Source organism: Drosophila melanogaster, chromosome 3L, assembly GCF_000001215.4.
Source record: "Drosophila melanogaster chromosome 3L".
NCBI lineage: Eukaryota > Metazoa > Arthropoda > Insecta > Diptera > Drosophilidae > Drosophila > Drosophila melanogaster.
Window position 1 is genome coordinate 4,691,055 of NT_037436.4, and position 17,068 is coordinate 4,708,122.

The 17,068-nt window shown below is 40.1% G+C and overlaps 3 protein-coding genes and 1 long non-coding RNA gene across 5 annotated transcripts in view; 3 read left to right on the forward strand and 1 right to left on the reverse strand.

Annotated features, from left to right (window-relative positions):
• Positions 1 to 1,728: 1,728 nt before the first annotated feature.
• Positions 1,729 to 17,068, forward strand: part of RhoGEF64C (Rho guanine nucleotide exchange factor at 64C) — a 103,471-nt gene continuing 88,131 nt past the window's right edge. For both annotated transcript variants that reach the window (NM_168102.3, NM_001274496.1), the window contains exons 1-2: positions 1,729 to 2,351; positions 16,563 to 16,596. The gene's annotated coding sequence lies outside the window, so the exon portion shown is untranslated. The remainder of the gene's footprint in view (positions 2,352 to 16,562; positions 16,597 to 17,068) is intronic.
• Positions 3,151 to 3,791, reverse strand: CG15876 (uncharacterized protein). Its single transcript, NM_139668.4, has one exon. It carries the CDS (start codon positions 3,683 to 3,685, stop codon positions 3,269 to 3,271), a length of 417 nt encoding a protein of 138 aa, NP_647925.1. The 5' UTR covers positions 3,686 to 3,791; the 3' UTR covers positions 3,151 to 3,268.
• Positions 6,547 to 7,004, forward strand: CG13713 (uncharacterized protein). Its single transcript, NM_144452.2, has one exon. It carries the CDS (start codon positions 6,625 to 6,627, stop codon positions 6,922 to 6,924), a length of 300 nt encoding a protein of 99 aa, NP_652709.1. The 5' UTR covers positions 6,547 to 6,624; the 3' UTR covers positions 6,925 to 7,004.
• lncRNA:CR43879 (long non-coding RNA:CR43879) lies at positions 12,324 to 12,925 on the forward strand. Its single transcript, NR_073913.1, has 2 exons — positions 12,324 to 12,442; positions 12,569 to 12,925. It is a non-coding gene; the product is annotated as a long non-coding RNA:CR43879 (long non-coding RNA).

The following is a 17,068-nucleotide window of genomic DNA, read 5'->3' on the forward strand; positions in this document are numbered from 1 at the left end:
AAAAACAACACGAAGCTTTGATTGTTGCAATCACTCTTAGTACTCGAATATCAATAGTGTTATCGAGGAACATTTGGCAAATTAAGATAAACATACTCAGAATTCCCTAAAACTTGAGGCGTACTTGTGCTAACTTGGCTAACGATGCAAATGTTGTTATCAAGCAGTTTACAACATAAATACTCTAATTATTTATGTGCATAAGTAAAAGTGGGGCAACAGTCTGCAGCAAATGCAACAGCAACAATAACAATGGCACAATGCAATCAAACAATCAGAGACAAGCTCGCTGAACTGAAATGCCAATTGTGAAAATTGTAAATAAATATTTTAACAGACGACGGCAACAACAAGAAGTCGGGAAACTACAATAAATCAGATCATATCGGCGGCCAACTGCTGCGGTTTCAGTTGTGGTAAATATATATATATAGACATATATAGCTATATATGGCAGATCCAGCAGCAGAGCAGCCCTACAAGCGTGGAAGGCATGGGGCAGGAAAAACTGTGAAAAGCTGAAAGAAAAATCGCAAAAAGCAAACGACACAGCGACAACGATGACAATGCTGATAATGGCCCAAGGAGAAGGTGCGGAGGAGCGGCAGCATTATGGTATCCAAAAGAATAGCCTGGAAACCTCAGAAATTTACGCTCAAGCGAAGCGAGCTGAACCAAACTAAGTTGAGGTGAAGCTGTTGCTAAAAGGAAAATGACAATAACAGCTGCAGTTCCAGCGCCCTGTGTGAGAGCCCAGTAATGACAAAAAACTAACTAGCACACTGAAAAAAATGGATAACTTAGCCATAAAGTTCTCGGACATAAAAAATTATTGGGAGCTGGTTGATGAATAAGTACATTTTATTATCTGTGCATATTGATTTACAGCCTTTTCCAATATACGAAAAAACAAACAACAATGTATTTGTGATTTTGTGAAATATGTTTATTATTATTTTGTTTATTATATAAATTAGAAATTATACAGTTTTCTTAATCTTTATGTATTAAAAATGATTGCCTTAATTATCACTTAGGCTCACGTTAAAATATTCTATCAGTGTAAAAAAAAGCGAGGCATTAAGTACCGAACCGTTAAGAAGTCATTCGAAGTTGGATAGACCAAAAAAAGCTGAGGCGTCTCTAAGCCGCCCTGCGAGTGAGCGAGACCGCAGTAGGTGGTAATTTCTGGAGTAAACAGAGCGAATTCAGAGCTAAGTCCGAAAACAAAACTTCGAGTGAGAGCAGTGAGAGCTGCAATCGTAATTGCGCTGGGCTAGAGAGTAAAAGTCTTTGAGCAAACGAGAGCGTCGAGTAGCGAAAGTTAAAGCCGAATCGTAGAGCAGAGATCAAAAGATCTGTCAGATCTAAATAACAGAAAGAACATCCGAAAACCCAAATCTTTCGGGGAAGTGTGTCATCAAAAAATCGATAATAAAATAATTTTGTGCTTTTCTTACTCTCTCGTTTCCTCATAAGTTCAATGCACAATGAAAAAACAGTTATTTTTGGACAATAAATCAACGGCAACAACAGACTAAAGATTCTAAGCACAAATAAAAAAAAACAACGGCCAGAGTCGAAAGACTCAGGCAACGAACTGCGATCATCGGAGATGAAAATAGAGAGAGAGAGAGAGAGCGCGCGCGATCTGCTTCGTTTTTGCTTTTCGAACTCAGAGCGGCGGACTTTTCGAACTCCAAGCTGTCCGGCAGCTGAAACTTTTGGTCATTCGTCAGTTAACCGTCGTGCAGCTCGAAACGCGACGCGATCTGTTGGATATATGCAATCCAACGGTGATATATAAACACGATTCTTCTTCGCCGAAGAACGAACGTTTTGTGTGTGTTTGTGCAGGTGTTAGTGCGCGGTGTGCGTGTTACCATTTGCATTTTGGCTTTTTAGCTTTTAACTCGCTTTTTTCGTTCCATTTCGCCGCGTTGCATTTGCTCGGCGATTGCATTTCTCGGTTTCTTCGCTTTTGGATCGGCTTTCGTTATTTTTGGTTGAGGCCTTAAAATAGCCTTTGCCGTAATTACTGGGCTGGCCGCAAGAAAACGTGTTTGTGTCTAAACTACAGTTACAACCAGAGCAGCCGTCGCAGCTGCATTTCACTCGAATGTGCTTGCCGAAAAGTAGAAAATATAATAAATAAGAAAGAAAGAAGAGAGTGCTCGCTATATAGAAGGAAAAACGTCACTCGGTGTATACGTTCTTCTTCTATTTGTTCGCCTGTTAACATTGTGCTCATAATTTATTGTACCCAGCGATATGCAAATAGAAAGCAACAAATTTGTACAGCAAGTGGAATATTTCAACGTTTAATTTGGGCCCCGAAGAAACCCAAAAAGGTAAGGCAAATGCATTCTAATAAACGAGAAAATAATATAATGCCAACAAACTATAGATATTATCCCCCCCAATGAGCATAAAGCTAATGAGGTAAATTGTGAAAACATCTGAACTGCTTAGAACTTGATTTGGTTAATATATTCATTAGTATACATTTCTCCCGCTGACGATTTGCATATCAGTTGTCTTCGGTCGCAGGTTCATAACTTCTGCTTCTGTTTTGGCTGGCTAAGAAAGCTTCGGTTAGATCATCGCATCTCACGTTTTTCACCGCCGAATAGATCGATATTCCTGCCTCACTGCGAACCCCTAAATAACACTTGCTGCACGATTGAACTTTAAACCGCATTCTTGGCCCGTCTGCTGCCTGGTTTTCTGTTTTTCTTGGCTCTCTCGGTCGGACGCATCTATCACAGATCGGTGAGTGGTGGCCAATTTTCAATGGATCGATGCTGCCTCGCTCCGTGGGAACTCTTGACTCTTGAGCCCCAGAGTTCGGGCCTGGCATTTTGCGGCACACATTTTAGCCCTGGCTAGCTAGCAAAAACAGAGCCAAAAACAGGCTTACAGAACAGGAATTTCCACTCCTACAACAAATCCGCGGACAATTGACATTTTTGTGTAATTGCCACATTTGTTGTTGTAATTTTGGTTTTTTTTTTCGAATTTTCGCAGATTATTGCCTTTTAATAGTGAATTCGTCGGGCTTAGTTCAAATTTAGCAATTTACATATTTAAATGCATTGTTAATAGCCATTGGAAAACATATTAAGTAAATAATAAAACATTTGGCATTTTGCTTTTATATATTTATTTATTGAATAATTTTCTTAAGAAATCTTCATGTTCAATGATTTTTAATCGTCAACAATTAAGGAAACTAGTAAATTTAAAATTGCAATAGATTAAGTTAAACTTAAACGAAGATCTCCGGTCCGAAGATGTCCATCTTGGAGAACTCTCCTGTGGAGGATCGAGGTTTCGGTGGAGTGCATGGCGCCTTGACACTCACAACGGGGGCGGATGTGTTGGCACTAGCATCGACTTTGTTGACGGAGGAGGAGCGTTTGCGTCGCATGTTCTTGAGCTGATCGCGCAGCTGCTCCTTGTAGACGAGCTCCCTCTTGCAGGCCCTCAGATCCTCCATGCTGCAGTGCTTCATGTGGCGGATGGTGCGGGACACCAGTCCATCGATTATGTGAATCTTGGTGCGGGACAGCCGCGTGGGTTCCGCATGACGGCGGGTCAGCTCGCTCTGGTACTGAAAAAGTAGATAGCCCACGCTCGGACGAGCTCCGCGTCGGTGGTTGGCGTTGTTACGTTGGGCTTCCATTTCAGATAGAATAGCTCCTTTGTTGTTTTTTTTTGTATAGACTTCAAAATGCTGGCTGCGACAGGACAAGCTGTGACTGCTTGGCAGCTTGAGCTGTGAATGATGTCCCTACGTGGTTTACCAGGATTATTTATATCTGGGGCGCTTAGCTACCTGTTGACCCGCCGACTGACCTGCTGACTTGTACGAGTCGCGTAATTACCTGAAGTGCTCCGGTAAAACCAGAGATCCTTCCTCCCTTTTTTGATCCCTTGCCAAGTTGACATCTCAGGCCAAAGATACTGTACATCTTCCTTGCACACATGTGGGTAGTGCTCACCTTGCGCGGCATTTGCTGGGGTGGAAATGGTTTATGGCTTGACCTTTTGCTTTAAGATATTTCAGTTGAGCTGGCGCTGAATAAATATGGGGATAAGGAAAAGATTAAAACGGTGACTAAGTGTCTGAGGATTGCGTTCAAATCGTTTTAAGCTTAGATTAGATAACTGGTGGAAAAGTTATCAATGAAATAAATAAAATTTAAGGTAGCAGAAATGCAGCTGAATGAAATTTAAGTAAAAACCCACAAAAATATTTAAAATTAAAATATTTATGTTAAAGTGGTTATGAAGTTTAAAGATATTTTCATATGTTGTTTCATTAACAATTAAATGAAATATATCATTTTGATTTTTTAATTCATTTACGAATAATAAATTGTAAAAAATTAATTTACTCTATGAAATGTAATAACTTTTCTGAAGTCACATGCTTGTTTTTATTGCTTAAGGATTACGCTCAAATTGTACGAAAGTTTGCCTTTTAAGTCCAATCCCACTGCAACTAAATAAATTCCCTCTCAACTCTCGGCAAATGAAAATCATTTATATTTAATGAGTTGCCATGAAGTGATAAATATAATCCCAAAGTGGCACTCGTCTACTCTTACTCCTGTTTTTTTTTTGTGCCCGACAACCAACCCACTTGTGAAGGACTGCGTGTTAAATATTTATTTATGAACGAATGTCTGCGACCTTGTCTTAACCCCCTTGGTCATAAAAGCGATTTACTGTGGGCTGGTTAGATGGTTTTAAAAATGCTTTTCATGTAATTGTAATTTCACTTAACGTAATTGACACGCGGCCCCCGCTTTTAAAACGCTCCCAATCAAGTTAATTTCAACTTAATTACGAGCGAAGGAAAGTGAAAATTCCCTTTAGCATTGTCTTGTGGCTTATCGAACGAATTCTTCTTAAGACAATTTATTGGCCTGCATTAAGGCCGAAATAATAATAATGCTGGCTATAATAGCTATAACAATGACCAGTGAAAGTTGCTTGGTATTTTATGATAATTCTTTGGTGAGTAAATAAATGATGATTCAATGCCCATTTGGGTGCTAAATGCAAGGGCCGCGAGCTGCGATGCGCCAATGATGATGATGGCGAGATGTAGCCATCATTATGATTGTCTCGTCTGGTTTAATATACGATGGAATAAATGCCTCGACACGCACCGACTTGGTGCCCCACCATCAGATCGAATCCAAAACCAAATCCAAGTCGATTGCAAGTTCATTGAGCGCGTTGAATTGGAAGCTGTCGGCGACTTGTCAAAAGCAGTTGCTCATAATGTCTGCTAGTCAGGTCAGCAACGCTTCGATGGCCTTTTTAGTCAGCCCCTGGGCCACCGTTATGACCTTAGCCCACCAATGTACCTGTCCCTACCTGCATAGCCTACCTTACGATCATAAAATGAGCAGGGGGAGGATAAGGCCGAGTTGCCGCTGCCTTGAGGGGTCATAAAACACTGATGCTGCACATTTGCTTAATCCGGCGCGTGGTCTTTCCCAACGTTCTTAATCCGGTTTCGAAATCCTTTTGTTTTCGCTACATTTCAGCTACTAAGTGCAATTATAAAAGGATTATGCCATCTCCTGACCCAAAGGCACACTCGACCCGAGCATCCACTTTAGTTATGAATTACCTGGAAGTAGTTAAGTCTGTTGCAAAAACTCCCTGGTCTTTCGGGAACTGCAGTTATGCTAATGATTTCCATTTACATACGCTCCTTCCTCTACGACACATGTGTAAATTGACGTACTTTACGTTGATGTCACTCAGGTGCTGAGTCAGAAAATTCTGTTTGCTGTCTTACGTGGAAATGGTTTTTAGTGCTCAGAGCTTCTACGCTGGCGGTTCATTGAGGTTCCCCAAGAATTCCGTGGAACGGTGGCCGGTGAAAGGTCTACTTTGGGTAAAATGCAACGAACAAACAGCGAAACACAACTTCTTGGGAGTTATACTAGGAATTTGTCGGAATGCATGGGAAAAGCGATGGGAAGCGCTATTACAAAGCTCACAGAACATTCTTTGTTATAATAAATTACCTTAAGCATCTTGTTAACACATATTTGTACCAATTATTAAATAACTATACATGCATAGATTTAAAATATGAGAAGTTATACTTATACTATTCGTGTCGTAAGATAGGCATACTATTTGGGTTAACCCTCTCTGGTAGATCCTTAAGCCACTTCCTCTAAATCCTGTTCCAGAATATTCTGTTGAATGTTTTGGACAAGTTCATGCGAGTTGCTTTGCAGTATTTCATTTATTTAATCCTGGAATCACCTTTACCTACCCTTTCCCTGGCATAATGTGTAATAATGTCTGGTCAACCAGCGAGGGCTTAAGATCCAAAATGGGGATTAGAACGGATTAGGTTGTGAAATATTTTGGCACAAATATTTACAGGGTAGACAAGCGGCACTTGACCTGTTTTGACCTGGCCGATTGGATCACAGGTAGTTACCAACAGGTAACCGATCGAAGGTTCAGATAAATATATAAGAACCGCTTTTGGGTTTCGAGGATATCACTCTTCGACGCGAAGTCAACGCGAAAAGAACTAGTTACTTTCATCCAGAATATATCATCTCTAACCACAAAACTACCATGGAGCAGGAAAAGATGCTGAAGCCCACTGTCACCTATCATCTGTTCCTGTACCGTGTCGAGTTGGCCCGTCGGAATGCCCGGCAGCTGCGGCTTTCCCGCACCAAAATCGAGATCACGGACGAGCTCATATCCAATACGGTGCGCAATCTGAAGACGTGCAGCTTGGACGACCTGAAGGCGGTCAACCGGGAGCTACTGTTCAAGCGGAAACTGCGGAGCAACGTGTCCAAGCTGAAAAAGGAGGGCATGCGGCAGCAGCGCCAAGAGAACCAAGACAACTCAGCGAAACAGGATTAGTGTCGAATCAATCAGAGCGCTTTGATTTATTGTATATAGCCTGTGTAAATAAATACTTTTGATAAGACTTTTTTGCATTGAAAACGCTTTTGAAACTTGTTCGTTTTAATGGTCCAAGGGGGAGAAAAAAACTGGTAGCTGATTCAGCTAAGAGCTTCTCGTTTGCATTGAACTGTGCGTACACTGCAACAAAAACCTGCATATATATTAGGTGGATATTGAAATATGAAACATGTTAGTTTGAGACCTATAGGCTTTCGTATGAACTGTGGCATTCAGTCCAGTCAAGAAGTTAACATAATATCTCTCGAAATTTTCTCTCTGTGTACAAATTAACGGCAAAGCCAAGTCACCAGAGATCCGCTCGAAAAAAGACCTCTGACAAGCGCTGACCCAAACCAGTTGGAAACTTTATGATCGCTGCTTTTGTTTTATCTTCTTGACGTTTTGTTTTTACCCCGCCAACTTAATTAGAAATTGCAAATGCAATTAACAAAAGGCAAACGGCCAAATGCCAATTTTTTAATAAAATTTTAATTCGATATATATATATATAGTATAGAGTACCCATGCATACGTATGTGTGGCGCTATAAAGATATACAAAGACTGGCTGACACTGAGCGAACGCGATGGAAACCAAATAAAACTGGTTCGTTGCATAAATTAACAAAAAGGCAGCGGCAACAAAGTCAAAGAGTTGAGTTAAGTCAAGTGAAGGGGGTGGTTATGGGAGTGTGGGAGCAACAGCAGTAAAATGAGAAGAAACAAAAAGTTAGCAACTTGCTAAAAGTCAGCGAAATAAATAAAAATCAGCCAACGTTAACAGACGTTGGCTGAAACAGTTTTGCCTTTGTTTCTCTATGGGTTTCCTCTCCGCCGAGGTCCGAATTTCCGAGTTTCCGAGCTCTAGACAAATTTATTTCGTGACATTGTTCAATTTATGTGAGTCCACGGCTCCTCCGAGATGTTGTAATAAAACAAGCCCAGTTCATAGATCGCAACAGATGTCGCTGCTTCAAGTTTCTGAGTTTCGAGTTTGCCAACTCTCGAAATAATTGCGGCGATCATTCTTGCCTTTAATCCCATAAATCATATGCCGCTCAAGATATGCTGTTGATTTTTTTATGGTCTACAAATGCTGTTGGGACTGCATCAGCAACAAATTTAACTGCACACTTATTGCTTTATTTTCAAAATAGCAGTAAAAACTTATGTATTATTTTTTACAAGGTTTTGATTGTAAAAATTTATATCTTTCCTGTTTCAAATAATAAGATGCTTAAGAGCGCGTATAAAGCACTTTGATAAAAATATAAATTTATGCACAGCTTTAAAATATTTCCACACTTTGACTTTTAGGTTTAATTTAAGCTAGGCTAAGAAGAACAATACCTCGAATTCTCTGGAACAATTCATAATTCATCAAATATTCTAGTCCGAAGCAAATCAAAGTTTTCATGCCTCTCACTTTTGATTAGAATTCTCTTTCTCCGCCAATCACAAATTGTTGGCAACGATAATTCATTGTTTTTGCCGCCGTCACTGCTTTTGGCAACGATTATTGAAGGACAGACAGGCGGGCTTAGAATCGCAGACAACTTGAGGTTGCTGCTGTGTTCTACTTGACAAATGGATTTCTGCGGCCTGACCCACGGCGTCAATGGCAGCCGATTTGCCGCGGCATAGGAAAATCATCAAATCACGACTTTGAGCTCTTTTGATTGACATGCACAAAAAGGAGCAAAAAGCGACAGAACAAACATTAACAGCAACAACTACGAAACGCCGCCCGATTGTTGTTCATAATTAAAGCCAGCGGCCCGAGGCTGTTTGAAAAAAATAAGTCAGTAAAAATCACAAATTTCGCAATAATTCTTTGGCGTCACCGGAGTCGCCAGTCGTCGTGTCGAGGTGACAGAGAATGAATCTAACAGTTCGCTCTAAACACCAAGGAATTAACTCACACACTCTACTCTGCTATGTGCATAGTATAACCACATAACCAATACGCCCCGTTAGCCAGAGCGCTTATTACGCATAATTAGCATATTTAGTGTGGCTCGAAGATTGCATCCCGCCGAGTAATTACTTCGATACCCTGCCTCAGTTTCGCTTGGTGACACAACATTACTTGACACTGAGAGAAAAATTTGTGTATGATAATCCTTATGGTTTGTTAAACAGAAATGAAGATGGAAAGTGGGTTTTATAGCATTGCTATTTTATCAACTTCCTAAACCATATTTGATAAAATTATAATGAACAACGAATCATTTTTTATTTAACATCTTTTGAGTTAAATTACATTTTAATGGAGTTTTGCTATTGCCTATTTTTCCAAGTGTGCTCATTTCAAGTTAAGCCTCATTTAGAGCCGCACTCTGTTACCATTGCCACGAACCAATTGACCAACCCACCATGCCGCCTCCGCGCCCCCCTCACCACTCCACCTTCTTAACGTCTTGACCGCTCAGCTTGTACCGTTCACTTTGCGGCCATTTCAGTCGCCAACGCCAATCGACAATCCAAGAAACAACAACGACAAGAGCAACTAAGGCAACAATTGTCGCATTTGACATTTAGCTACAATTACTTATTTTTTCAGCCTTCTTTCGTTGCTTATATTTGGCATGACTCGCTGGCCACATCTACCCCCCTTTTGAATTTCCATAGCGAAACTTGTTATAATTTTAAAATATGCACACTCTTTTTAACCGCCACTTTTGTTTTCAAGGTGTTGCGGTCAATTAAAGTGCGACAAAAATGTTTTTTCCTCGTGCGATGAAAAACAGCTGACAAGAGGTTCGCTGGACTATTTTTAGAAAGTCGTTCATGCTTATATACATGTATATATATATATATATATATGCGTATATATTGTATATAAGTATATGGGGTATATAAGAATGGGGATATGTTTTTTAGGCATGTTAAACTTACAGGAAAGCAGATAATTTATAAAATAAAATATTTTCAGATATTCTAGTCAACTTTTTTATTCTAGTATAGTACGTTTTTGCGTAGGTAAGAATTGTTTTTTATTTATAAAAATCCCAGCCCAGACTAAATTGTCCTTTTCTGGTGGCATTTCCTTTGTTTCTTGCAACTCTGCTCTGGCCAAAAGAGGCAGCTCGATGCCCCCAGTGAGTTGCATTGTGTCTCGAAGGTGTGGCCGTTGCACTTTTCCACATCCAGCGATATTCTGCTGTGGGCGTAAGCCGCTGCCCCCAAAAACTGGAATCGAAATCGGTATGTCTGTACACGGCTCCAAACACCGACTTCTTGGGGCGGCCCCCAGTGAGCCTTTCATAACTTTTGGCATTTACAATATTTAATCATATTTCGTGAGGACCGTCGACCGACGACGGGCAGAAATGTCGTTCGAGCGCTACTCATGGATACTTTGTGGGCCTGCATCTGCATCTTTCTCTTCGGCAATTTAACCGTTTTCATTTTTTATGCATGTGCATTGCATTTGTAGCTCATTTGCATTTGCGGTTGCTGGCGTCGTCATCCTTGTGCTGGGTGTCTGCCATGCAATTTGCAGCGAAAAAAAATACAAAAAATGAAATAAAGAAAATATACACAAAAAAACATTGAACCGAACGAGTGGCGGGCGCCGAGCATTTGGCAGCATTACATTTAATTTTATTAAAGAAAAACTTTGCCTGTGTGTGGGAATTGCACAAATGACAACAGGCGCAAGTTGCTGCTGCTGCTCTTGATGTTGCTGCTGCAGTTGCAACTGCTGTTGTCGCCACATGTTGTTGACGTGCATGTTGCCGCGGTTCGCCGTTTGTTTTACGGTCATTGTGGGTGTCTGTATCTGCGAACATCGATGAAGTTTTCCGTTCTCCAACGAGATTGAAATTGTAACAATTACGTTCATATATGTATCGCAGCTTGTTTCTTGCCCTTTGCACATTTGAAGCCGTTGTTGCCGGTCGGCTTTTGTGGGTTTTCCCACTTCCAGAATCGCAGAGGCATGCCTTTGAGTTTCAGTTCAGCATCTTAACCTGTTCGATGTTGCATATTCATTTGAGCGCCCAAGGACATCGATGGCGAGAGTCATCATAATCGAAGATGAAGAGGATTCGTAGAAATACACGTGCATAAAAACTTATAAAAATAATATATATTTTCACAATTCTATCATTAATGTTAAGCAACATTTTAACAGAAGATTTCAAACAGTCAAAAAACTTGCAAAGGCTACAATTAACATTGCATAAATCAAGCAATAAATATTTTTTTCTCTGCAGACGCAGAAGGAGAAGCCGCTATATCGAAATACTTCTCATCATCATTTGCATATGTTACACTTTATTTATTGTTGCGGTTGTTGTATGTTTTCTTTCGGTTATTCGCGCATTGCTTTACAAAGCAAATGGCGTTATGGTGCTATTGGTGGTGCGACGGTCGGGGGGGCGTATGGGTAATGTGCAGAGGAGCAGATATAACTCATACGCAATGTTAACCTCGCTCTTTCTTGCTCGCATATTTATAGCAGTTACGTGAGACTTTGTTTATGTGACAATTGCTTTTTGTTTCACAGTTTGGTTTCTGCACACGCTCACATGTGTATTCATTTATTTGCTTCTTTTATTTTCCTGTTTTGTTATAATTTTTTGGGAGTTGTAATTTATGTCATTCGATTGTGCAAGAATTTTTGCAAACATTTGCTGTTGGCACTTCGAAACTCGCTTGATGAATGGAAGCCTTTCAAGTTCTCAATGGAGTTAATTAATTGTGCACTTAAAAAAAGAAATCAGGTTTGAAGGTAAAATTTACGTAAAATATTTATTACCATCACTAACTTAACTTAACTTAAGTTTAACTTTTTTCTACCACAACTGAAGACCCTGTTTTAAGTTTTAGAATTTCAAGCTAAATAGAGGTAATGGCATCAAATTATACGCTGCAACCTTTCAATACCATTAGTGCTTAGTTCGCTTACTAGAAATGTGGATGCCCTCGCACCGCCTGTTAATTGAATAAAACTCATACCACTTTTTCCGCCCAGATCGCTTGCTGCTCGTTATTGGCCAACAATTGAAGGGGGCCTTTTCAGTATCATTTTCGCATTTTGATGTCCGATTACAGGCGGCATCGCTAACTAGAGCAGCAACAATAGAAAAAAGGTACAATGGCAGCCAAGCAGCAGAAGCAACAACTATTATGACAGCGACTGGCTGAAGCAAAAGCAATTTGTTGCACTCACTCAGATACACACGCACACTGGCAGACATCGTACAAGAATTGTATCTGTGAGAGAAGACAACTCAATGCGCTTGGCTCTTTGCTATGAAAAATGGATCTGCTCCAGAAGATTTCAGTAATCTCGTTCGTCACACTTGGCCGCTCAAGTACAAATTTATGAAGACTCTGTAGTCGAGGAGCCCTCCCTTTTTTGACCATGTCCGAGTGGGTTTTATTAACTTGTTCTAGCTTCAAGAATGTCACGGTAGAGTGGCCAAAGTGTCAGTGGATTACACATTCCGATAGCCGGCTATGATGTAAGTTCAATAAATTTTCCATTGCAACAAATCGCCAGACAATGGCTGCCGGCAATCACTGTTGCCTCAGCTAATTTGCATGCCAATCTTTTGCAAAATCCCAGCTAAATGACACAAATTTTGTAGCGTATCCCCTGTGAAGAAATGGGCGTATTGTTGAAAGCACAAAACAATTAATGAGACTGCGATGATGGGCTTAATGAACTTTTGCAAAAACCAAACAATATTATGGCCAAGTGGAAAAAAGGGAAAACTTGCAATTGCCTCCAACTCAGCGGATCGTTATCCCTTTCACATTCGATTTAGCATTTAACGATGCACGAAATCAGCAGCTCCGGTGCCCATTTCCACAGCGATTTCCACTTCCATCCCGACAATTTCCACACAATTTTCAATTAATTAAACCAAAAATATTCCTGTTGCTTCTGTTGCCGCTCGGCCGGGGCCTTTTACAATTGACGTAAAATATAATTAAAATTGTTCATGTCAATTCGCAAAGCGAAATCAGAGTTGAGGGGATTGCAGAGAGGTACAAAAAGTCAACGCGATGCGACGCATTCAATCAATGCGTGGCAGACAAAATGCAAAATGCACTTTTATTGTATTTTAAAACAAATTGAAAAGCCAACATTTTGCTGTAGAAGTAAAAAAGTCGGAAAATGTTGTCGGGCTTCAAAATGTAATACCACATAGTTGTATGCCCTGTACAAGATAGCAGCCCAAAATGGGTTCACTTTATTTAACATATCACATTTATTTAACTTAATGTACTAATTGTTGACCATTAACTCATATACTAATTGCCAACTAAAAGTAATGTATAAAAACTAAAACCGAATGAAAACATATTTGAATAGTTCTTGTATCACATTTTTCAACATCATGCCCGAAAATCATCACCCCAAATATGTTTTTACTGACCTCGATCCTCATCCGCTCATAAATTTTCATGTTGCCATGTCAGTTGATAATCAGAATTTATGGTTTAATTGTTAGATAATAGAGCAAAGAATTAATTCCCCAGCTCCCATGGCATTTATGGCATTTATACAAAGCCCATCATGTGTCAGTTGAAAGCAGTTTTGGGTTAGGGTATTTCTGCATGCATTGCTGTGTAATAATAAATATTTTGTTTGGCTTTTGCTTATGTAGGGTTTCGCTTTTTGCGAATGTTATATGCCACTTTTTGTTGCATTTAATCTTGCATTACTCTCGTCGTAGCAGTTGTGATTTTTGCTGTTGCTGCTGGCATGTACAATAAATGGGCTAAAAGGGCGGAGTTTTGTGTACTTGCATTTTTACGCCTGCCTAGTTTTATGTTTGCAGTTTTTTCAGACTTTCACCGACGAATGCAAAATTGTCAAACACACAAGTGCTGTATAAATTTCACATTCGATTGGACATTCCCATGGGATTGGTATTTAATGTCGAGCAATTGGGGAGTGTTGATCATAAGAAGTAGTTTAAGTCAATAGCAATATCAATTATATCGATGATTGCGTAAGACTATTTTATAGATCCAATGCTATGGATTAACCGTCTCATTAGAGATTAGCTTTTTCAATTCTTTGTATGATATCGATAGTGAAAATCAATTGAGCTATGATGTTTTCCCAAGCCTACGGAATTGTGCGACCCCAAACATCTTTTCACCTGCCTGCACAAAACGCAGCGTCAACATCATTATGACGGTACTGCCTGATTTCTTTGACGAAAGCGCAAAAATTTTCCTAATGATGCCGCGCAAATTCAACTGCAACTAACTGTTTGCTATATACATACCCATACCCCTACCCCAACCGATTTTCCACCGCACCGACTGCAGTAATCTGGTCATGGCCAACGTGGATGATTGTTGACTTTTATGATTTCCATTTCTTAGCATTATTATGGACGTGTGGCAAATCAACGGCAGCAAATAGAAAACACACTGCAACAGCATCAGCAGCCGCAGAAGCAGTAGCAGCAGCAGCTCCAGTGGTACAAAAAAATCAATAGAAATAGAAATCCCCCGGATGGAGCAACTCTCCCCCGTTCATCTGCTGTGCGTATGCCATAAATCGTAACAATAACTACTTGCCACTTGGCCAGACAACGGGCAGACATCCACGTCGAGTTGGATTCGAACTGGGATTCGTATTCGTATTCGCATTCGGAATCGGTTTTGGACTCACAGTTGGACATGGACATGGACGTGGACATGGGGCATAGACGCAGAAGGCGGCATACGATTTCACTTGACTGACAAACAGACATAAGCAAAGTGTTTGGCTTCACTCGCAGCTCGATTTGTTGGCCATATCCCTCAAGTGACTTTCTAAGCGATTCCGAATGCCTGCAACATGAAAAATGTGGAGCGAAGGCAGTGCAGCAGTGGCAGTAGCAAAAACAGCTCAATGCCATTATCATTGGGCAACAAATCCCCAATTACTCGTAATATGCACAGTGTACGTGTGGTGTGGTTTCATATAACACTTGAATCTTGCGATCCTTGAGACTTCGGCCTACTATCTTTGGTATGCGAACTTTTTTTGTGGTTATTGGCATAATTTTGCTATCGCTTTTATCTTACCAACGATTCCCCATGAATTATCTGCTATAAACTTATAAAGTACAGGTTTTCTATGATGGCTAGCTTGCAAAAGCAGCTGTATCTCAGGATCTATTAGAGTTTAGGAAACCAATTTTGGTATGTGAAATTCTTTGATGCCAGGGATTGTAAAAATGATTTCGTTTTATACCTACACTAAAGTTTATATTTCCTTATTGGGTGCATTTCGATGAAAGCACTTTAGGTGCGAGCACTGAGTATAATTCAGTCGAAACCTACATCTATCTCTTTGACAAGGATCTTCGGCCCATTAATCGACCTTCTCCAACCCACCACCATTTCCCACTCGTCCTTCAACTCGTGTCCAGTGTTGTGTAGTGTGCTCACAAATATTGTCCCATACAACTCATAAAAAGCCCATTTATAACTGTTAACTTGTACAAAAGTATTTACAGACGATTTAGCAGCTCACAGAATTACAACCATCGCCACACAATTGCAATTGTTTATTTGTGTTTACTGCTCTCACACCGCCCCCTTTCAGGCCCACCACCCACTTTTGCCCCCCATCCCACCGCAATGAATTTAACCCCCCCCTCCAGTGGACTGCTTCTTCTGCTTTGGCAACTACTCCATCCATCTCCCTTTTGGTAGCAATAAAAAGTGTTGTTATTTGTACAATGTTGTTTGTTTGAGCCGGAGTGTGTTTTTTTTTTTTTGTTTTGTTTGCCATTATTGTTGCTATTATTACAGTTGTTGTTACATTGGTCGTTGTTTAGTGGCCAACACAGCTGCTGCTGACACGCAGAATTCAATGCAACAAGAAGAAGCCCAAGTGCAGAGAAGAAGAGTAAAAAAACAGGAAAAGCAAACAACAGCAACAGCAGTAGCAAAAATCATCGAGAAAACTCAAATGGGTAGAATCCAAAGTTTCCCATTGTCCCACGGCTGAATGAACATAAAGACATGGGTACACGGAACTGGCAAAGCGATGGGGCATTATGGGGTTAATGATAACAATCAGCTCGGTGTGAAGAGGTTCGCCTTGCACTAAGTTAAATAAACGAAAGTTGAGGAATTGAATATGTTATTGTTTTGATAAGTTTGTTAAAGGGGCGAGTTCGTACATTTGACTCAAAACCATTATTATGATTTCCATATTTTTAAGGACTTATTCGCAAAGCTCTTTGCATCAACAGTGGCTCAAATGCTGTGGGCCGAGTATAGATTAAATTCAGCAAAGAACAAGCTGGCGAGTTAGTATCGTATTTGCATTGTTCACATTTGTTTTTCGCCAATGCTATTGCAACAATTACTGCAGCGTGAAATAAAGGAAAAGTAAACAAATGCACTTTATCTGCTGGCCAACAGAGTGCAGCAGCGCATTTACAGGAAAATGGGTTATGAAAAACAATTTGAAAAGGTATTAAATTTATGTCAGTCCCCGCCCCTGGGTTGTTGTAAAATTTTATATGCACACACAAACGCAGCGAGCTGGTCGCTGTCAGCAGAATTCTCATATTGATTTTGCCTTAAATAATAAAAACTTCTTTTTACCCTCTTTTTCAGTGTGCAGCGTTTAATGGCCAATGGATAAAGTGAGGTAAGTGAAACAAAGAGCCAGAAGGGGAGCGATTTTGCAGCATTGCTTATTAAAAATAGCAGGCTGCAAAAAAAAAAAAAAAGAATCCTAAAGTGCATGGACAGAGACACAGACGCAGTCACGAGGCTTGTTGTAGTATTTTTCAAGAATTGGGACAACAAGGCGCATAAATAACCGACATGCCAACAAAAAAAAAAAAAAAGCAGAAACAAACCGAAGGAAAAGCTGGTAAAAAACCTAAGCGAAACTCGCCGAGATACTGCACTTAGAATAGTAAACAGCGCTGGGGAATAGGTATGGTACACGGAGAAACTAAGACATTAACTACAAAACATATAAGGTATCAACCATCATAGTCAACAAATATACACGTATCAATTCAGTTCCACAATATGCAATTGCATTTTAAGCATATTTCAAAAGTGTAGAATTAAAGTTAGAACAATATTTTTCTAAGTGTGTGTGCTACTTG

What these genes read in the sequence shown, in the direction of transcription:
- CG13713 (NM_144452.2), top strand. Translation starts at nt 6,625, where the DNA reads ATGGAGCAGGAAAAGATGCTGAAGCCCACTGTCACCTATCATCTGTTC.
- CG15876 (NM_139668.4), bottom strand. Translation starts at nt 3,685, where the DNA reads ATGGAAGCCCAACGTAACAACGCCAACCACCGACGCGGAGCTCGTCCG.